This window comes from Gopherus flavomarginatus, chromosome 5, assembly GCF_025201925.1.
Source record: "Gopherus flavomarginatus isolate rGopFla2 chromosome 5, rGopFla2.mat.asm, whole genome shotgun sequence".
Lineage (NCBI taxonomy): Eukaryota > Metazoa > Chordata > Testudines > Testudinidae > Gopherus > Gopherus flavomarginatus.
This window is the reverse complement of record NC_066621.1, coordinates 47161510-47184687: the sequence shown is the minus strand read 5'-3', so window position 1 is coordinate 47184687 and position 23178 is coordinate 47161510. Positions and strand designations below refer to the sequence as shown.

The window sequence follows — 23178 nt, the reverse complement described above, 5'->3', positions numbered from 1 at the left end:
GGGCTCTTATCGGCCTCCTGGGCAAGTACACCTCCCATATCTCATTTTTCCCATCTGTAAAATGGGGATATGGATACTGACTTTCATTGTAAAGAAATTTGAGATCTATAGCTCAAAAGAGCTAAATGCTATTACTACTACTACTGGTGGTGTATCAAACAGTCCAGGATAACTAAGGGTACTACAATCTGCCCCAAAATTGCTTGGGATGATGCATTTCCTGATACCTTAACCTAGAGTAAGAATTGGGCCCAAAATGTTGTAAGGATCCCTCCCACCTCACTTGTCCTGAAAATTACCTGAAATATTCAGACACATCCCTCTGTTTCACCTCCTTTTTCCTCTGTCCAAAGAATGTGGGAATGGCCAGCAAGAAAAATATCAGGAATAAAAGCAACAGCAACCTCAGGATGAAACAGTACCTGGGCAAAGCATCATCAGTGCTCAGCTACATGGCAATTCTCACAGGTCTCCCCACCCCACACCCCACTCCGCTCACAATCTGCATCCAAGAATAAAAGGCATCTCAGGTATCATAAAGACCTTATTGAATGACTAAATTCTGTGCATGGATGCCATGCACAGGACTTGGATATTAGGTTGTTCCGAAGAATCCAGCACTATCATTAAAGGCAAAAACGTTGTTCGATCTGTTGTGCAGGACTACAGAATGTAAAATATGGCCCCAATTTCCACCCCCTGCTGGATGTTGAACCTGCACATCCCTCTGTATCACATGACGTGCACAAAATTATTTTACTGTTGTCAGTATTGGCAAACTCAAGGGTTTGAAAATTAGGAGTCAGGCCACCACAAATGATGAGATCTTTTAAAATAATCTCATTATTTTAACCCCGACAAGTTTTGGGGCTCTTTTTTGCCTTTTATTTTTTATATTTTTTAAATTTGGAGCCTTTTGGACGGACTTAGATCACATTTTCAAACTTTTCTCCACCAGAGTGCCAGAGCCTTTAAAAGAAAGGTCAGAATCTAATATAATCAAATGACTCCAGGAGCTGGGGCTTTAAAAAGCTGACACTCCAAATATCACAAGAATTGGTACCACTTATTAAACCCTGGGGTGAAATCCTGGCCCCATTGAAGTCAATGGCAAAACTCTCATTGACTTCAGTGAAGCAAAGATTTCACTCCCGGGCATCTACCATTCAGTGGAAGGAGCAACGCTGTTGTCTGTCCCCTCTGAAACCTCCCTCTTCTCCCTTGTTTGGAAGCAGGGGAAGTTGAAATGTAAAGGAGACTCTTAGCTTTCGTTACAATTTTTTTTAACCCTTTGACGAGCCTGGTGATTGGCACCAGTTAGCGGATTGTGGAGGCTGAACAGGACCTGCATCTGGGCTCTCTCTATGCAGCAGGAACCAAGGGAACTCACAATCTCACACACGCTTTTTATGTCAAATGAGTTTGAGCTGTACTCCAAAGAACCATTTCGCCAATCCCAAAATAACAGGAAGCAGCAGGTTCCCACACCCCCACTTATTCTTAGCAACTTGCCAAAGAGTTAGTAAGAGCAGAGAATAGAAACCAGGTCTCCTGAATCCCAGGCATGTGCACTAGGCACTGGGTCACACTCCCTCCAATGCACTCAAGAGTGGCGGCTCCCATTAGGCTGCCTAGAACTTGATGAACTGGGTGCAGCCAAAATTTCCAATGTACATCTTTCATAAACTTTTAGTAGAAAAGAGAAGAAAGCAAGCCACCATCCCAGCTGAGAATTTTTAGGAAGTTTTTATTAGAGGTATATTTTTGCCAAAATAAATAGTTACACTTTCTTCAGCAAAACATTAGAAAACAAGAACAGGAGGGGGAAAAAAGGCATCAAAATTTTAATGCTGAACGTTCAAGTGACTGACTGCTACTTAATGACACTGCTGTGTAAATAAATCAATTGCTTATGTTGTCAGTGGTCTAATTGCTGCTCTGACTTCCTGCCGTACTCTACGTTTACTCTCTATATGCTCTGCACTAGCACACCTCATCAGCAGGTGAGCTCTCGGGAGGAGCTGGCATACAGAGTTCTCATCTATACACTGCAAGTGAAACACTGAAACAGAAAAGTTTTATTTCTAGACCTGTACTTGGCATCTGCGGTTCCCTGCACTTTGTAGGACAGCCTGAGTGTATCAATTCAGGGCAAGGGTGCTAATGGATTAGAGATTTACTGTAGTGGAGCCTTGCACCAGGGTGGGATGGTGGCAGATAGATTTCTCGTTTTCCTCCCCGATATGAAGCATATTGAGAAACAACTCACTCCAGCCGCATTCAGAAAGGCAGATTCCACAGGGAGAGTGGAAAGGGAGAGGTAGGGAGTGTGATGGGGAGTGCGACAAGGAAGGGAATGGCTGGGAACATGGTGTAAAGAAGGCAGACGGTGGAGTCCAGCACAATGCTGAACTGGCAGATGCATGTGACTGACCAAGCTAGTCCATTGTTTCCTTATCTCCTCCTAAATCAAATGCCATGTCCATATGAGAAAATATTTATGCGCTCTGAATGGCAAGCTCATGGAACCCTTGCAAAGCTCAACATAGCATTGACTAGAGAGAGACTGCGCAAGGCAGACAGCAGGAATCTTGTCCACACCCCCCTGTGAACACAAGAGCCCTTTCTCCCATGGGAGGTGCTGGAAGTCTCATCACTGAAGTCACTGAAAACCAGGCAGAAGTAGGAAGACTCTCTATTGTAGGCTGGTAACAGCCCTGCATTGGCGGAGGGATGACCTAGATGACTGGAGACAGCTAAGTTTCTCTGGCCTTCTAGGATCTTCCAGAAGGGAGCGATCGCCAGGACCACTGAATATCAGAGAAGAGTTGGGCATCCTCTCCCCTTTAAGAGCCACTTGCAATAATATTAGCATTGAGGCAGACCCCACACAAACCCAGCATACAGTACATTCATCGTGGCTTACAGAGCAAGTTCAGAAGACATGCAGTGTTGTGCATAACAAAATAACTATACAGCACAGCGTAATTTAGTCATTGGTTATATACACAAGTTCATTATGTGCCTCATTACAAGCAGCAAGTGGTATTTACATAAAGTATATTTATTTTCTTGTGCACGTGGGCTAAGGTGCTGTATTAATAAGCTTGACAATACAGAAAGCAAAAAGGATCCTCAAAGACACACAACTTTGGTGTGAAAGTTGTGGAAGCTATGTGGCTCAGAACATTAGACACAGCACTAGCAATCTGCTGTAGAGAAGTACCCTGCACTGGATCCCATGTGATTGGCTCAATGTAATAACGGTTCTCTCTCATTTCTTAAAGCCACACGCTGACTAGGACCAGCATCACCACATTCAAGGGCTTTGAACCACTGCGTGATGCACATTAAAGTTGGTTTCTCTCAAGCCAAGTTTTCAAAGTGTCCTCTTGTGTCGGGCACTTCAGATTTTGGACTGATCAATGTTTGTCTAACCAAAGAATGAGTTACAGCTGGCAAGGAATGTTAGAGATAACAAGAAGGGGCTCTTCAAATATGTCAGACATAAAAGAAAGATCAGGGATGGTGTGGGTTCGCTGGAGAAGGTGAGCTGGTATCAGATGATAGTTAGGCAGAGCTGCTCCTACTTTGCTTCTGTCTTCTCACAAAAAATAATGTGACCAGACGACTAGCCAAGTTACCATAGACAATAAAGGGGAAGGGATGCAGATCGGGATAAGTAAAGAACACGTCAGAGATCTTCTGACCAATCTGAATGAATTCAAATCAATGGGGCCTGATGCTATTCACTTGAGGGCACTGAAGGAATACGCTGAAGAAATCTCAGAGCCAGTGGCAACAATATTTACAAACTCATGGATGACAGGAAAGGTCCCGGAAGACTGGAGAAGGGCTAATGTAGTGCCCATCTTTAAAAGCGGGGAAAAGGAGACAGGGAACTATAGATCAGTCAGCCTGACTTTGATACCTTGGAAGCTACTAGAACAATGTATAAAACATTCAATTTGCAAATACCTGGAGGATTTGCAGCCAGCATGGATTCACCAAGAACAATTGGTGCCAAACCAGCTTGATTTCCTTCTTTGACAGGGTAACTGGTTTTAGGGGGAATGCGATGGACATAATATACCTGGACTTCAACAAGGCTTTTGACAGTACGTGACATTCTGATAGGTAGACCAGAGAAATGTGGGCTCAGTGAAATTACTATAAATGGATACATAATTGGTTAAACAATTGCAAACAAAGAGTAATGATTAATGGAATGATATAGGGCACAAAACGGGGTGGGGGATGATTGCCCACACTTTGGAGGATAGAGCTAAAATTCAGAGCGATTTTGATAAATTGGAGGACTGGGCTATGGACAACAAAATGAAATTAAACAAAGACAAATGTAAGGTGTTATGCTTAGGGAAGAAAAAACAAATGCACAAATACAGAATGGGGGAAAACTGGCTAGATTGGACTATTGCAGAGACAAATACTAGGCCCATTTCATAAACTGAGAAGGCACTTGCGCCATGCAGGTAGTGTCACTTGAAGGCTGGCAAGTGGACACTCTCTAAATCACACAAACTTGTTTCCAGACCAATGTCTTGTGGGAACAGACAGATCTAACACCACCAGGGACGCTCCACCCTCAGAGTCCTGCTTGCAGATGGAAATCACAAAATGAAAGCTGTGGTTACCTGGTGAGCTCCTGGCTGCTTTCTGCCAGAAGGTCTCTATGGTGCACATCATTATAGGCATTACGGCAATGCTCCTTTTAGTAGAGGCAGACACTCCACCTCACACCGAGCATATCACACAGGCCATGGCTGCTAGAAAGCAGCATGCAACCTCACATTCAGGAAGAGACACACCTTTTCTCATCTGGCCCAGGACAGGTGTGCTCTCCTGGACTTTCTAGCTGTTAGTTATTTATCACGTGCCAATCACCAGAGTTTCTGGGTGCATCTCCTTTTTTTTTTTTTTAAAGTGGCATTTGAGAACCTTGTACGAGTCACTATTCTATGTATACAGTATATAGCTGAACTTTAGGCACTCCGTGTCCCTACCTCCCAAAAAGGACACATGCAATTGTTTTGGCCTATTGCAGATTGTTTGTGCTAGCAGAGGTAGAAAGAAGCCCCACACAGCCAGAGGCATTGCAAGGAGAGGAACCTTGAAGATGGTTGTGTGACACAGACACAGTCACAGTGTTAGGATTTTGGCTTTTTCAGTACATACAATCCCCACTCGAATCCATATCTCCCCCTCCCACTGAGCAGTGAGGCAAGCAACAGGCGGGACTAGACACCCATCCTCTCACGGAGAATGTGCCAAAGAAACAGCTTTGCTAGAAGCATATATGCAATGGAATGCTACTGGGTTACCTTGGGACACTGCATATTTCAAGGCAACACCCTTCCAAACACTGGGCAGAGTTCAGCTCTGGAATAACCCCACTGACTCATCTTTTAAGTGACAAAATAAAGATACAGGGGCCTGCACACGGATTTGGCATGTCTTACTTCACCTCCCCAACTTCCTTGTTCCTCTCGCTCACACGATGCTGTCACCTTCAGGGCAGCGCCACCTTCAGTCAGAATGAGGGGCACACAGCTCCCGCTTGGGGAGCTGACAGAGCGGCATCTCTGGGACCGGCAATCTGCATCATCCAACGTCAGCTCCTTCACTAAAGTCCAAACTCACCACAAGCATATGCAGGTGCAACGTCACTGGCTACAACAGACTTCCATCCATTTGCGCCAGCGGGGAATTTCGTTTCAGGGTTCTCCGGCTCTGTGATCCCATGGAGCTGAAACCCATCCCCCCCAGACGACCACCTTCTGGGTACCTGCTGCGACATTCCACCACAAGCCACTTGGACACAACATGCACTGTGCATTCTTCACTTTCAGCCTTCCTACAAGCGCTTCGCATTCCCTCCCCAACAGCAGCCTTTGGGCCAATCCAGGGAAGGAAGGCTGAGATTTCGCAAAGCCACCTAAGGCTCATTCAATTTAAATGAATGGGAATCAGGCACCTAAATCTGAAAAATCTCAGCTGAACATCTCATGTCTCCCTTCCACCCCACCCCTAAAAATAAATTTCCCAGCCAGTTTTATCACTACAGATCTCAGGCCTCCGCAGCTCAATGGAGACGAAGATCCCTAAAGGAGAGAGGCAAGAGAGTCCAAGAAGAGATGAAGGAAGCTTAGAGCAACAACTGTGGGTATCCAGTTCTCCCCTGTAACTCTGCAGTCCCAATGCCAATGAAATCTACATTAACAGCAGCAGGGTCAGAGCTGGCTCCGAGTGAGGACAGAGGTCAGAATTTGGCTCCAGTGAAGGAGAGTTGAGAGGCGGTTTGGGCCCATACGATAGCTGCTCCGGCACTATGGGCTGCTTTACCTTTTGGTAGCACAAACAGTGAAGAGCCACAGGGTGCTGGGTTGTTTAAAACTAAAACAAATAAACAAACAAAGCCACAAATGTGTAGATCTAAAACCGGAGACAAAACAAGCTCCGGAGCATGAGCGACGTCCTGATCTAGGCTAGATCCTCCAGGTATGTCTCCTGGAGGAGCCCACTGGGACTGTTACAGCACAGCCAGGGACTGCCACCTCCCCCATGCTGGGTGCTGATACACATCTCTAAGTGGTCATCATCAGCAAACGTGTTCACTTTAACACTGTGCCCCTCCCCTGGTCAGGCAAGTAGCAATTGGCTACACTGGATGCCACAGCTTTGTTCATGAGGAAGCTCCCATCACAGGCTTGCAAGAATCAAAGGTGGCAGGTTGCCGAGATGCAGGTCTGACCCCATGCGCCCTCCTCCTCCTGGCTGCGGTGCAGGGGCTCAGAAGAGTGGCAGGCTCTCTTGCACACGGTCTGCCGGCGAGAATCTCATCTGCAGCCCCTCTGGTGGGAAGATGGAGGCCTGCATGTCCACGTTGATGCAGAACAATCCCAGCATGAGCTGGCGCTGGTATTCCTCCCACTTCGTCTTAACGTCCATCAGGGAGAGGTTGCTCCGCATCCACTGGGGCAGCACCTCGCTGTACGTAGAGGCCAAAGGGATTGGCAGGCTCTGGGTCCTTCGGAGCTCAAAATGGTAGTAAAGCCTGAAAGGCAAAGAACACCGGTTACAACTTAAATACATGAGGGTAGCGCCGCTTAGACAGCACAGTGCAGTGGCCAGGGCACTGGACAGAGAGTTGGGAGACCTAAGTTCTCTTCCCGGTTATGCCACCAACCTGCTTGTGTGACTTTGAGCAAACCACTTCACCTCTGTACCCATCCATATCTGTCCCCACCCTTTGTCTATCTTGCGTATTTAGACTTTAAACCCTTCTGGATAGGGGCTGACTCTTACTAGGTGTACATACAGCATTGAGCACAATGAAATCCTGATCTCCTTTGGGACCTCTAGGCTTTTCCATGCCACAAGGAATATTATTTAGATAAAGCATTATATTCTCACCTCAACCTTGGCCCACGTACTGGCCCATGCGGACAGGCAGTACTGGAGCTCTCCCCAAGTATCTCAACACTAGAGATGGCTGGGAATTATTTGACAAAATTGTTTTCTGTTGGAAAGTCCAGATTTGTCAAAACGGAAACTTTCCGTGGGAAAGAGTCAGTTTTGATTAAACTTTAGTTGGGAAGGTTTCCTAAGTCCAGGATAGAATTTCTGAATAAAGCCAGAGACAAAGAAAGAGCTGTATCCCAGAATGACCAACAGCTTGGTGTTTCGGGCACTCCGTTGGGAGACCCACGTTCAAATTGCTGCTCTGCCCGATTCAGAGTCAAGACTTGAACCTTGGTCTCCCACATCCAAGATGAGCGTCCTCCCCACCAGGATGTTATGGGAGGTGTTGGGGAGTCTCTCTCTCACAGTCACACGCACCTTAGTTTTGTTCCAATGCAGAATGGGAATTTGTTTTGAAATCTCCAAAGTTTTCGTGGGACGAGAAACCGGTTTCCCACCCAGCTGTACTCCATTCTGACCTGGAATACCCTGGCTACCCTAGTACTGTCCCATGCTACTCCAGTCATAGGCTTCTAAGCAGAAATGGCCACTTGAGCTGAATTATCTTCAGAGGAAGCCTTGAGGCTCCGGAGTCCTTAAGCTGGCAACTGCCATGCAGACGGGCATCACTGCGTCTTCTATGAAATGGAGCCGGATGAACAAGTGAGTACAGCTTTTATACCTATGGTACCTGAGCGTTTCAATACAGTATCATCCTGGGAGGGAGGGAAGGAGGGAGAGAACTTTACCCCAGGACTAAGCAACCCAACAGACAAGGTCTCTTGATTTGCTCCAAGTCGATTCAGTAAGAGTGACACAGCTGAAGGTGAAACGGGTGTCCCCCCCGCCACAGGCCATACCCACCCCTAGATGGCTGCAGAGGGAAGGCTGGGAGGAAAGCAGAAGAACCTGGCTGAGAGATGGCTTCCCAGTTTCTTCTTGGCTTCCCTCATGAGATAGGTGCATAGATTACTCGTCTGCTCCTTCATCCACCTAATGTCCTCAGGGACATCTGGCAGCCATTCCAGCAACCTGAACAGGAGAGGAGGGACATAAAGAGAACAATTAGCTGAGAGGCCACTTCTTCAGACATCTTGCAGACCCTCTAGTCCTAGCTCAGCAGGGCCAATGCAAGACCATTTTCCAAAGCTTCATATCAAATGACTTGAATGATAGCGCTTCCATCACTTCATTGATGAAGCACACTCTAGTTTTGCCTGGAGCAACAAGATATACATGGATTTCACCCCTGGAGGCACGACAGTCGGCAGCTCCTTTATGTTGCCATTTCATGCAACTTTAGTTCATGAACTCCATGGAGGAGGTAACTAAGAGATGAAAGGCCACTTCACATTCAATATTCTATTCCCTATTCAATCCCTGAATTCCCTACATTTTTAAGCCTTCTTAGAGGTTTGGAAAGTGGTTTTCCTCTGCTTCTATTGCCTTCTTCCAGCCAGAAACACTGTTTTCATGCAGCGAGTCAGTGCTTTACACCAATACTAACAAACCACTGGGACTTGTTGCTCTCCCCTCCCCCTAGGGTGGCAAAATAAGGTCAAAATTCAAATCCAAAATTATCCTCCTCTCCCTCCCTTCCCCAATCAGACCACAATGGCATGTTAAACCTTGTAGGACTCATCCCACCCCCACATTAACAATCAGGAGGGATGGGACTATGCTAACGCCACCCCTCTATACCCTAGTTTTGCTCTTGTTTCCTTCCACTCCCGTATTAGCTGCTGTGGGGAAGTTTACTACAACTCTCAGAGCAAGTTTCCAAACACACCCAGCTCTCTTCAACCTAGTGAATCAGATGGCCTATGGCTGAAGTCCCAACACAGTGGCCGACAAAGACTACTTCAGTTCCTGTCCTAGGCAGCTGTTGTACACAGGAGGGCTGGAATAGATCCTCGCCCTGTCCTATATCCATGCCCTAAAGGCCACATCACATGCTACACAGCGCTACCAAGCGAACGGGTGGGAGGTTTACCTGACTGTGAAGGAGACAGCTGATTCCACAGGCAGTGTGTAGGGGATCATCATGGCAGAGGCCAAGCGCACAGGCAACAAGTTGGTGATGCCAACTAACAGGCCTCTTCTCTCAGTGCAAGCTTCCAAAAGGGCTGAGGATAGAGAACAACATGGGTCAGACCAGATACATGGCAAATGCAGCATGATTGTCCACCACCCTCTCCCCAGTGCTACATGAGCTTCAAAAATTACCCCACCTCAGGGAAAGTCTCACTCAGAGCATGTGCTGTTTCAAACGAGGAGATAAAGAGTTCAAGCATTTGGCTTCACCTGGCTCATGAGGAGCAAAATCCAGAAACCTCCTTCCCTAGTGAGTGAGTTCCTGCTCCAGCTCACTTAGGCCACATCTGTACTACGGGGACCCTCTGGCAGAGCTAAGTGGTGTAGAAGCAACTGACAGTGACAGAAGGGGTTTTTCCCGCAGGGTAGCAACACCACCTCCCTGAGAGACAGTAGGTAGGTCAATGGGAGCATTCTTCCACCAGCCTAGCTGAGTCTACATTGGGGGTTAGGCTGACGCAGCCACGGTGCTGGAGAGTGTGGCGTTTTCACAGCCCAGAGTGCTATAGCTGTGTCAACCTAACATTTTAGTGTAGACCAGGCTGTAGTCTCTATGGTCCCCCAGAAAGTGGTGTGCAAGCAGAACCCACTAGGCAGGATCTGTTGCACATGACCTCCTGCCCCGCTCCTCGATGCCTAGTCTATACATAATGTGTGTCCTGTATGGCTCAACTACAGACTCTGGCTTTTTAAAAAGGTGTAGAGGTTCCAGGTTTTAGCGGAGGAGGTTCTCCAGTTCAATATGTGATACATCAGCTAACATGGTGGTCAACAAGCAACACTCACATCCCAACAGACCAGTGAGCTATGCTGGTCAGCTTAGAGAGGAGAGAGTTTTTCACTGGAGCAGCCAGAAGTCTGCACTGTCCTCCTAGGGACCATACCTTGGTTCAGTCTGGGTGGCAGGTGTTCAAAGATGTGGTCTTCGACAGCAGCCAGGGCAGCGTTCTCCCTCAGCTGGTCTTCAGCTCCTATCTCCTCCTCCTCCTCTGGGTCTCTCTCCCCTGAAGAGTTCTCAACGGCAAGGAGAGGGCGTGAGGGCCGTGGGCGGTGAAGGAGCCCTGGGGAGGGAAGGTGAGTGGTGGGACTGTGGCAATTTAGCCAGTTGTTTTGCTTGCCGATTGGTTACCGTGCTAGATTTCACCTCATCTGATGCCACGGGGTGGGGGATTAACATTACAGCCGTGAAATAAGCTTTCTATCACCAACCGCGGGCAGCCATTTTGGCTACCCATGTTATGATGCATAGCAAGGTATATTAGATACCTGCTCACCTAGGGAACGATGTGAAGCTGGAGTGCCTTTCTCAGCCAGATAAGCTAACGCCTCCCAGTACACTCTAGAAATACGGTAGGTTATTGCTCTCATAACTTTTTTATTGCTCTATATTCGAGCCATAGGCAGAATTCAAACCCATACAGGTGTATCAGACCCATGCTTAATCCAAACCTCTCCGATTTACCGTATGGCACAGATCCAGTTCACCCTGCAAGACTCTACTTAATTGTAACTTCACCACTGGCAGACTCTGCCTACACAAAGGTCATTTGCACCAGTGTAACCACACTTCACTGGTGCAGGCCTCCCATACTGATGCACTGTGCTGGTAGAAAGCACAGCTTTCCACCAGAGCTAGGGTGACCAGATGTCCTGATTTTATAGGGACAGTCCCAATTTTGGGGGCTTTTTCTTATATAAGCACCTATTACCCACCACCCCGTCCCGATTTTTCACACTTTCTGTCTGGTCACCCTACCCAAAGCAGCAGCATCCAGTAACGTAACAGAGACACTGCCTTTGTTTCCTTAAAGGCCATTGGTGTTTCCTTAAAGTCCATTGGGGCCGGGGCGGGGGGTAGGGGGGCATACAAGACAAAATGAATGAGTAAGCTTGATCTGCTATAGGCTGGCCGCTAGGTGGCACCATAGGCACATGCAGCATGTCATGAAAACGGTGTTAACACCGGATGCCAGTAAACTTGGAGCAGAAGCGTCTCACTGCATCAAAGCAGAGGCTACTAGAGCTCTGTTCCCTAAAGTGCTGAGACATACTTTTGTTTATTTAATTGCTTACAGGCTTTGAAGCGTCAGAGGTCAAATTCACACCTGGTGTAACCCCGACTTCATTGCAGTTACACTAGAAACCAATCTGGCCCTGAGTTTTCCTGCATATCCCTCCCCAGCACCAATAACTTACAGTTAAACCCCATGGCCTGGCACAGAAGGGGTTAACCAAGTCAGACAGTGTCCCTTTAACATAAGCAAATGCAGTCAAAGCAAGGAGGTAGCCTGGTGCCTTACCATTCTTCTTCAGGAAGTGCAGCGCATCCCGGTAGCCCTGCTTGCACATGTCCCGGAGCACCTGCATGGAGACACAGAGTGGGTCACTGGGGAGTTTGAGTGCAAGGTTGTTTGGTCGGGTGGAGTGTGGTGCAGATTTCAATCCTGGGCTGGGATTTCTAGAGGAAATGCAAGAATTCTCTCCCCATCCTGTCCCACCTGATCAGGAGGGTTCATTGCTTATCCTTCCCCCTCTCACAAACTCATTCCTGCCAACCTCTTCATCTGCTCCCCACCCTGGCACTTGAGCAGCAAAGGGGGGAGGGAAGGGTCAAAAACAGTCTTGGGGGCAAGGGGACACCATGGGAAAGGAGGCACCACCTGCATGGCCATTTGCACCTCAAGAGCCAACTCTCTCTGATCCAAGTTCACAGTGGGCATGTCACATCGATACATAGCACTAAAGTATTTCTTGGCCTCCCTGGTAAGCTGCTCTGATTGGTAGGTAAGTTGTGGAATCCTTCACCAACAGAAGCCAGGACTGTCCACTGGATATCTGCCCTTATGAAGCCCTCCAGAGAGCAGGAGGGGGGTCGGCAGCGCATGTGAATCAGAGAGAGAGAGACAGCTCACACTGTCCAAGCTAGTCATGGCACTTGTACCAAACAAGCACACTCAAAATGACAGTGCCTATCAGCTGGTTGAAGGACAGTCACTCTGAGTCACCAATGGCAAGATGATGCTTAATCCTACGCCTAAAGGTTCCTGATTAGCTTTTAAAATGCAGGGGCGGATTGGTCCTGGGTGCATGTCCATCCTTGTTCAGAAGTGGTACCCATTTCTTGCATGGTGCCAATTAAATCAAATGCCACCCACAGGAGGATATTTTCAGGGTTTCCACCAGCGCCAGGATTCAGGATTTCCCAGGAGGAAAAACACCAGTGTAGCTTGTTTAAATGGTGATGGGATGGACTCTGGGGGCTTAAATGTCAATGCAAACATACGATCCAGAGCTTTACCCACCAAGCCGCGGTGCACAATCAGCATTCTGCTGCCCCAACAGGGCGCTCACCTGAGGCTCTGGGGGGAACAAGGCTTTTGAGAGGCGGTAGAGGTTGCGAAGGTTGAACTGGATGCTGGTGTTGGTGACTCTCAGCTCATGAATGTTTGTGGAGCTGTCCCGGGGGCAGATGTCACTCTCGCCTGAGAACGGAGACACCGTGATAGTGTTCTTCAGCTCGTATTGCGGCAAGTTGTCTGAAATCCCTCCATCAACGTACCTCTAGAGGGAAGGAAACATAAATGATTGATACGGTTTTTCCACCCCCACCACTCCCTCCACAAACCAGTTTCTATCAATGCTCTGCATCCCTATTGCGCATACTCACAAGCCAGGAGAGTACTACAAACAGAGTTTTCACTAACAGTGGCTGGACTGACAGCCATTACTTCCCATCTAGGAATTTCTTGATTCTTTCCAACTGGCTTTTTCTGTGCCTATTCACCTGAGTGAACTTTTAGTCACACAGGAATGTTTGTGGAGACAGGAAAAAGGTCACCCCTTGTGAATATGGATTCAAAAGTATTTGCACCAGAAACCATAATCAGTGCTCTTTGGGGGCTTGGGAACCATCCAATCAAGGAGCAGAAATGACTCAGGTGACCAATCACAGTGCAGGTGGCACTAACCTAAGCTACATTCACCATGACTAGTTTGCAAGGAAGTCTGTACTTTGAGCATTCCTATAAACCACACATCTAATCATTTTAGAACAAATGAGTTAGTAAATACAGAAGCCTGCTGGTGGATTATTGGGCGATAAAAAAAATTAAAGCATAGACTTTTTGCTGCCAATTTGTCTGCTCAGCTGTAAAAGTCACATACATGCCCATTTAAAACCCTTTTAAAGGAACCCATCGGCTGGCTAGGTTTAGCTTTGGCATAGGAGTGGAATAGGAGGATTCTCTGGTTTTGCGCACAATAACCATGCTCTTTTAATAGCGACAGTTACTGCTAATTATCCTTGGTGGAGAGACAGCTTTGGCACATTCAGATTAGCTAACTGGGTCAATTCAAAGCGTCCTTTTGCTTTGGCACAACCGTAGACTGAACAAGACGACTCCCGTAATGGGCCTTTGTGATGGCCCAGCAAGGAGTATCCAGATGCTAAAGGGATATGTTACTGGCTAGGCTGACAGAGCAATAAGACAGAAGAGACTCCTGCAAAGCAACAAGGTAGGAACCTATAATCTCTCAGATAAGGCTCCCATTGACTTGCAGAGAGCTGCAGGGTCAGCCTCGGTGTCACAGACCCTTCTGTCTGGGCAGCTGACTAACAAAAAGGAATGCCTGGACCACAAATAGCTGGCTAGAGCAGAACCCAAGCAAGACTAAGGAGATGCTCGTAGGAAGAGGGAAATGCCCACGCATAGCTCCATTGAGCAGCCCATTAAAAGCACTGCAAGGCTGAGAGCAGACTAGCATAACAACAAGACCTTTTGGAAGTCAGCCCAGCCCCTTAACAGGACACTCGAGTTCTGGCTCCCTTTTCTGACAGGCCCATAACAAGGGTGGATCTTTTGCTGTGCAATGCCGGGGAGGGTTGGATGTTGGGGGTGGGGGAGAGGAGAGGGGAGGCAGCAGAAAATGTTTTACATTTTGTTCTCTCCAGCTGGAAGGGAGACAAGTGGCTTATCTCTGCACAGCTCCCATCAGCCCCCTGCTGGCACCGTTATTAATGTCCTTATGTAACAGGCCAGAAAAAATTCCGTCTCCAGAGATGGCCTTTCACCTACTTCCACTGGGGAACACACAGCACATGCTGAACTTCTCCAGCAGGCTCCCAGGGCCCTGGTGAACAAGTTCACCTGCATGGTTCCTACTTCCGCCTGGACTGAGTGCTTTTGCTCACCAGGTGATCTCATGGGCTGTACAGCATACTCCTTTGAGATAGCCCAGGGTGTTGCTTTCCCCCAGGTTTTTTATTGTTAAGTTTGCAGGGCAATTCTGATGCAAAGGCCCTAAAAGTAAGAGTTCAAGGAGGGGCTGGATTCCCCAACGGTTTTTACAGGCAATGCATGCAATGGCTCCTACAGCAACGCAATTAGCGAATGGGCTGGGTGGTGTTTACTGAGTGGACACTGGCATCTCGACACACCAGATAGGTGGAACTCGGTAACCGTGCAGGAGTCAGCAATAGCAAGGTGGGAGAGAGATAAAAGAGGGAACAGACAAAACTCAGGGGGGAAAACACAGCACGGAATACCAATAAATGACCCTTGCACAGGGCACTGCCTGGGCATTAGTGAACCCAGCCTCAAGACGCTAGGGAGGGCCCTGCGACTCCACCTGGTATTTCACAAACAGTTCTCCTCTATCCCCAGCCTGAAGCCAGCTGCAGCTATTCGGTACCATTCCCTACCCTGGCAGCAGCTCATTTGAAGGGTCCCCCTGTACAGCCAGAGGTGGAGAGACATGCTAACCCCACAATTTCAGGGGGAGAAGGGAAGGCAGGAGAGTAGCTAGAGGAGTCTGCTTTACAATATGAGAGGTTGCTGAATGTTTGACTACCTTTGGCCAGGGACTATCTTTTTGTTCTGTGTTTGTACAATGCCTAGTACCATAGGGTTCTGGGTCATGACCACAGTTCCTAGGCACTACAGTAGTATAATAAGAGTTTAGACCAGTTGTTCTCAACAAGGGGTACACATATCCCTAGGGCAGTGGTTCCCAAAGTGGGGTTCATGAACCCCTGGGGGTTCGCAAAATATTAGAGGGGTTTCTCAGGAAAAAATTGCCTAATGGCGAACAGAGCTGTCCCTGGGGACCCCAGGTAGCATGGGGCCAGCAGCCCAGACCCTTGGACTGCCAAGAGCTAAGCAGATCAAAGCAAGCACGTCTATCACACTGAGGAGATTTAAACTTCAAGACTCCATATAAGAAATGTAAAGGGAGGTGGATATTTTTTGCTGTTTTTAAAATGAAATAGGCAGCTAGTATTGTTTTTAAAATTATTATGAAGAACAAGTTTAAGCTTTGTTGTTACGTGCGTTGTTTGCCTGGACTGCTCAAGACCTGAATGCTTGTATAGGAGGAACTCTTTGAGTTGGCTTCCTAAATACCTTCATACTTTTTCAAATCTGATACTCCTTGATGAAACATAAGAGCCTTGTCTTATAACAGGCTTATTCAAAGTGATACAAGCTATGAAAGTGAGATCTTGGAAAAGTGTTCCCATTTTCATAATGTAATAAAAATACTGTAATGATAAATAATAATTAGTGTGTAATAAGTATGTCTCAAAAACAAATTTTATATTTCCAAGATCACCGCTTTTATAATTTATACTCAGGTAAAGGAGAAAATCCCTGGAAATATTTATTTTTAGGAAGGGGTTTGTGAGATTTGACATTTGAGTGAAAGGGGTTCACAGGTTGTTAAAGTTTGGGAACCACTGCCCTAGGGGTAACACAGAGGTCTTCAAGGAGTACATCACCTCATCTACAGATTTGCTTAGTTTTACAACAGGCTGCATAAAAAGCACTAGCTAAGACGGTACAAACTAAAATGTCACATGACTTGTTTATACTGCTCTAGATACAATTCACTGAAATATCAGAGGGGTAGCCGTGTTAGTCTGGATCTGTAAAAGCAGCAGAGAGTCCTGTGGCACCTTATAGAGGAACAGACGTTTTGGAGCATGAGCTTTAGTGGGTGAATACCCACTTGCATCCGACGAAGTAGGTATTCACCCACGAAAGCTCATGCTCCAAAACATCTGTTAGTCTATAAGGTGCCACAGGACTCTTTGCTGCTTTTACAATTCACTGAAATGTAAGTACAATATTTATATTCCAATTGATTTATTTTATAATTCTGTGGTAAAAATGAGGGTCAGCCATTGTTCTTTAATAGTGTGCTGTGACACTTTTGTATTTTGTGTCTGATTTTGAAAGCAAGTAGTTTGAAGTGAGGTGAAATGTGGGGGTACGCAAGACAAATCAGACTCCTGAAAGAGGTACAGTAATCCTGAAAGGTTGAGAGCCACTGGTGTAGACCATGACACTGCCAGTGGTTTTGTAGCCAGGGTGAAGAAGCAGATGCTTTCCTGCAGGTGGCAATATAAAGTAATGGCTCCAAAAAAGGGTGTTTTACTGCTGCAAAAGTGATGGTGCAGTGGGTCTCTTTCATCAAAAGGAACCTATATGCGGGTCTACGCACCCTGCCATCTGTTGACCCACTGCACCATCACCTTTGCAGCAGTAAAACACCCTTTTTTGGAGCCATTACTTTATATTGCCACCTGCAGGAAAGCATACTGCTACTGAGTGTTCCTAGTTCAGGCTCATCTGCAGAGGCACCTTTGCCACAGTGCCCATCTCTAGCCAACACTATTCCTGTGCAAACCCAGCCTTGCTCTACACAGCCTATTCTAATCTAGGCTCCAAGTCCTTGAAAACCCCCCCCCTCTCTCTCTTCCTACCCAGCTAGGCAGGTTTGCTCTCAGTCCTTAGGAGCAGCCAGGATTGGGGCAGGGCCAGGTGTCTCAGTCAAGGGTCCTCTTTTGTGGAGAAGGATCGATCTCTGGATCCCATCCAAGGCATGTTACAAACTCCATTTCTTTCCACTGGCCAACTGGCCAGGAGTTAGTTCTGGGCCCCTTTTCCCTCCTTTTATGTCTCGTCTCCTCAGCACCTGCTGCATCAGCCGATCTCATAGTGGGAGCCTACTGGCCCTGCCCTTGTTTGCGTAGCTCACAGATACAGCGCACACCCAGAGAAGACTGGGCTGGTTGCTTCTTTCCATTTTCACTGCTGGGAATTGGAATTGTCATGCCCCTCACTTAGCTCCTGCTGAAAAGGAGCCATCAACAAACAAGGGCACAGCAAGGGGCTGTGTTCAACCCCCCTCTTCCCCATTGCCCCAATAAAGGGAGACCCATGGAATTCCTTTGGATGCACACCAGGAAAGCAACAGGCCCAATTCAGCAGGGTGAGGAATGTTTAGTGGCTGGTGGTCTCCTCAACAGCAAAACCAGGAGCTTTTACTGGGAGAACTGGGACCGAAGGGAGCAAGGAAAGGAACTAGTCTGAAACCTGGTCATAGAGAACACCCTGAAGTATTCCACCTAGTGACATGGCCCTTCCTTGTCACAGGCCTACGCAGCTCCCATGGAGCCTGTGGCTACAAGGCCCAGGCCGTGTTCGGCATTACAAAAAGGGGCCATGGTGGGTGGGTAATTTTACATAAGGTGGCTTTTGTTGGGTTAAGAATAGCCAAGAAATGTCTTTGCTGTCTCTGTCCCCTCTGCTACAGGCACTAGGGCCAGAAGAGCTGCTCACTGAAGCACAAATCGTAGCCTCCTCATATACCTCCCCCTGAATATTGTACCTGCTGCACAGTCATGGGCCTGCTCTGGTGCCAGCAGGATACTGGCACTGACAAGTGGTTACAGCACCACAAGTGCAGGCTTGGGACATTGTTGCTTTATGATAGAAGGAGGAGAAGCCCCTAGAGTGCTGAATCACACAAGAAACAGTCTGAGGGGCCTAACAGTGCAGGAACACTATGAGGGACTTATGGGAGATGCGCACATGGCCTATATGTTGTTATCCCTCGCGAGCTGTAAGGGGAGTCCCTGGGCTACATCTGTCTGAGTAACTACTGGGGTAGTTCTGCGAGATGGGGAAGAGATAGGGCTGTGCAGTTTGATGACCTGATTTTGTACTGGAGTTGTCAGAGTGGGCTTGGGAGCAGTGTATTGTGTATGAGCATCTGTAGCCCTTTTCTCATATGCTCACGCACTCTTTTTGCCAGGGTGGCAAGGTGGTGCGTGGCAAATGGTGACCATGTCCTTGCTGTGTTCTCCACCTCTCATCATCAGCATGCTGGGTGCCATGAAATCCAGGTGCTAAGTATATTCCCCTCATACACACTAGAGAGTTACCCCTCCAACTCCAAAGGGTATCCAGGAGAGCCACAACCATATTGCAGGAAGTGGGTGTGGGAATACACTTCATTCCATCTGTCCCTCCAAATAAGAGACCTTGACCCCATGAAAAGTTATGTTCTTGATACATCAGCAAAACCAAGTGGCAAAAAGACAAAACATCTTTAACTTCCAAGAACACAGCTCATCCAGAACAGTAGAGGGAAAAAAAGCCTTGAGTATTTAATGTGGTTTTGGAATGAAGGGTTTTGGCAGAGATGCGCCACCGCAGAATGGCACAATCAGCAAGTTCTCATGCATCACCGACCAGACCCAGCATCATTCCCCTCTGCCATTCACATTCCCTAGGGGTCAGCCTAGGCACATGCTACCACTTCAATCACTTCTCTGAAAGGGCAGCAATTGCTTGGATTAGCTTTGTGCCTCCTTTCTCCTCCCTGCCCACACTGCTTGCATAACAAAGAGGGAGACATCTATGCTGTATGAGAGGGAGGCTGGCCTTGTAATAGAGGCACTGGCTGTGCACTCAGGAGAGCTGGGTTCAAATCCCTGCTCTGATACAGACTGCCTGTATGACCTTGGGCAAGTCACTTCAACTCTCTTGGGCCTCAGTTTCCCATCTGTAAAGGAAGATAATACTTCTGTGTTTGTTTAGGCTGTAAGCTCTTCAGGGCAGGGACTGTCCTTTGTGTGTAGGAATAGCAAGTACTTGGACCTAGAAAGGTGCAAAGCTCAAGGAGGGAGAGAAACTGTCCAGGGTGATCCCCACCAGAGGCAGCTGAAGAAAGCAGCCATGTTTAAACAGAGGCCCAGGACAAATGTGTTCACAGAAGAGGTCTCAGCCTGTGGAACAGTATCCCCACCAGAAACGGTAGAAAGAAAGCCTCCTAGGTAAGTGATCTAGAATTAGACCGGACAAGGCACTTGAGAAAATCCTACAGGGGAAAAGCCAGCAGGAAAGAGGTTGTCTTAGGCCACGTCCAGACTAGGAATTAAAATCGATTTTAGATACGCAACTTCAGCTACGGGAATAACGTAGCTGAAGTCGAATTTCTAAAATCGAGGTACTCACCAGTCTGGACGGCGCGGCATCGATGTCCGCGGCTCTCCGCGTCGATTCCGGAACTCCGTTCGGATTGATGGAGTTCCGGAATCGATGTAAGCGCGCTCGGGGATCGATACACCGCGTCCAGACTAGACGCGATATATCGATCCCCGAGCAATCGATTTTAACCCGCCGATGCCGCGGGTTAGTCTGGACGAGGGCTTAGATGACTAAACCTACTGGATTATCTGCAATTTCTATCACTGATTAACCAGGCAGCATTCCTTGGGAATTTGGCAAGTCCTGGGGAGTCAGGCCAGCTCTACCAGGAAGCCAAAGCAATAATCTGATAAATCATCAGGTGTTGGTAGGGTTAGGTGTCCACCCCAAGTAGACAAGGGAAAGTGAGAGCAGCAGCAGCCGCCGTTGCCAGGTCTCCAGGATGATGACACAGCAAATTCAACCATACGGTTGCCCTTGGCAGGGATGGCGCTAACCCCCTAAAGCAGAACAATTCCACTGCTATACATCATTGGCTGCAGCAAAAGCCTTAACCTCTGTTCTGTTTTTGCAGCTAACCCGAGCCACAGGAGGAGCATTACATACAGCAGGTTGCACTCGCAGTTTTGCGATGCAGTTTCCTCCCAAGCCTGTTGTAGCAGGTCAGCATATTCCACTTCCTATGAACAGCTAGGCCCAATCCTGGCCTGTACAAGATAATTCTGATTCACCTCCCATGCCCTGGGCAGCATTTACATAGCAAGAGACCCACTTCCACCTCCCACCCCATTTTCCCTTAGGGAATCCCCCTACCTCTGCCCAGTTCCAACTAACACTCCTCAGTTAGCAAGGAGGGAAGAGAGCCACTCTGGCATTTTAACAGACTCCCCTTGTTATGGCACTGACTGAAGTATGATTGTTGTTTTAAGGGCTTCTGTGTCAAAACAGCAAGGAGCATCAGATGACAATGTCCCAAGGCAATTCACCCAGCTCAAGGACAGCTATTAAGGATAAAAGCAGCCCACATCTGCTAACTGGGCTGGGCTTTGTAGGCCGCACACTTCCAAACCTCCAGTACAGAGTAGCAACTGGTTGATCATAGCCATGTCAGGTGATTTCTCTGCACCATAAGAAAATGATTCCATAGGTTGAGGCAGCCAGCTGTCTCTCCACACACACACAAACCCCTCCTATGGACATTTTAGCCTTTCCTCTGCTGGGGCAGGGGTGGGACTGAAGGCAGTCAGGCAAGATGCAGAGTTTTTAATCATTGTAGACCAAAGGAGCCAGATTTTGATTTTGCAACTCCAGGGATTGTTTGTATCCAGGTTTGTATCTGCTTTACCAGAGCTTGGTAGGATGGTGGTGGGGAGGAATCAGATTCTAGATACCAGGCCTGACTGAACTTTAGTATTTACTGGGCAGAACATGACTGCTGAGGTTTTCACTGTATCAGGGCAATAAGGTTGACAGCATAGGCAGGAGTTCAGAAAGGCAACTGAATCTAATGGAGACTCAAATCAAGGGTGACTCCAACTCCCTGCATATGAACTGGGCAAGTGTCATGGTGGGACAAGGTGTAGGGGAATAAACACCTTGTAGCTGCTCCAAGAAGCAATAATTGTTCTACAGCCCACACAAGGAGAAGCTAGTTTTAATTTCACCCCAAGTACCATGCAGACTTAATTCAGAATCTAACTGCAGTTGAACCACTGAGTGCTAGTGACCACATACAACTATTAAATGCGACATTCCTGGTGGGACTGTACCAGAGACTAGTATTGGACATTAGAATTTAGAGAGGAGGTGAAATGTATAGGAACTGGGTGGTATCTCTTTAAAAGGTTGGGAACTCGTTAGCAGACCTCCCTGTTTTCTATTGCAGAGGCCACCAGAACACAATAGAGCAGAAGTGTACATGTTACTCTTGGGGGAATTCCGTGCCACCGCAAATGTGCAGAATTTATGTCCCGCACAGATTTCTTTGCTTCCCTGCAGAAGAATGACATTCTGATGGGGAAGCAAAGGGAAGCCACAAAACCAGTCATGCGACCCACCCCAGCAGTATGTTTTGGGTGCCCAGGGATTGTGGGGCAGGACTAGGGAAGACCCAGCTGGTGGCTCCTACCTTGTGCCAAGCTAAGCTGCTAGTCTGGGCTGGGCTTGGGAGGAAAAGACTTCCTCTTCCCTTGCACAGCATCCAGGGCAGTGTCAGAACCACACCTATATTTCTCATCTGGCTGTAGGAAGCTCTGCAAACTCTCTCTCTCCCCCCACCTCCCTCCATGTGCTTCCTGCATCCATCACTCCTCAGCTGCAGGGGGAGGGATCACTGTACAGGGAGCTGCTCCTGCATCCACCTAATCCCTGTGCATCTAGACCCCCTCATACCCAGTCCCTCCTGCTGAGCCTCACTCCCTACTGCACCCAGAGCCCCCCTTGATGAGTCCCACTCCAACAAGCCACCTGCATCTAGATCCCTACCTTATCGAGCCCCACTCCTCCAGCATCTGGACCTATCCCCAGACCCACCCTCCAGCCCTAACCACTCTCACCTGGACCCCCCCTGCAGAGTCCCATTTCCGTTGTACCCAGAACCCCCAACATGTCCCTGTGCATCCAGATTCCTCCTACCCTGCCCCACACCTGGATCCCCCACCCAGAATGCTCTTAACCCACACTTGTACCCCCCACACTAAGCCACTCCACACTTGGATCCTGCCTTGCTGAGCCTGCCTGCCCAAGCCTGCCTGCCCACACCTCGTACACCTGGCATGGAGCAGCACCCTGGGGTGTTTCTGGGGCAGGCCTGGTCCGTGCGCTGTGTCAGGGTTGGGGGCAGCCTCACTGTTGAGTCCAGGGGAGTGGGGGAGCTGCACAGTAATCTCCGACCTCTGTGAAACCAGTGGCTTGTGTTCCGCAATGCCATGCTGGAGTTTCCATATTTGACAAATAAAAATTTACTGAATTTTGAAGCATTTTAAAATACTGGGGGCAGAATTTTTAGGTGCAGCATGCCCTCAGGAATAACATGTGTAGCAAGGCTTTGTATGTTTAAATATACATATAGACAGTCATTTGGAACCAAATTGCTTCTGTGTACTTTCCCCTAATATTCTTAACGTTATGTAGCGTGCCAAGACAACAGGAGGAGATTCTAAAAATAAAAATAAGGAAGTAGGGTTTAAAAAAAAAAAGACCCCACCACACTGAAGTCAAATGTGAGGCAATTAAAATCCTTAGACTCAGTTCAGAGGTTGCTTATGCATCCCATGTCTGAGTCACGAGAGGAATGCATGCTCCCTATACATGAAAGGAAGAAAGAAGG

The 23178-nt window shown here is 47.8% G+C and overlaps 1 protein-coding gene across 2 annotated transcripts in view; it reads right to left on the bottom strand.

Annotated features, from left to right (window-relative positions):
- Nucleotides 1–1727: 1727 nt before the first annotated feature.
- PNPLA2 (patatin like phospholipase domain containing 2) overlaps nucleotides 1728–23178 on the bottom strand; it is a 54679-nt gene continuing 33228 nt past the window's right edge. Inside the window, exons 4-9 of one of the 2 annotated variants that reach the window (XM_050952893.1) lie at nucleotides 12928–13137; nucleotides 11877–11937; nucleotides 10461–10637; nucleotides 9476–9608; nucleotides 8392–8514; nucleotides 1728–7075 (exon numbers count right to left, since the gene is read on the bottom strand). In XM_050952893.1, the coding sequence (XP_050808850.1) occupies nucleotides 6811–7075; nucleotides 8392–8514; nucleotides 9476–9608; nucleotides 10461–10637; nucleotides 11877–11937; nucleotides 12928–13137 (969 nt within the window). In that variant the 3' untranslated portion in view covers nucleotides 1728–6810. Of the gene's footprint in view, nucleotides 7076–8346; nucleotides 8515–9475; nucleotides 9609–10460; nucleotides 10638–11876; nucleotides 11938–12927; nucleotides 13138–23178 lie in introns of both variants that reach the window. The other variant, XM_050952894.1, reaches the window with a different exon arrangement.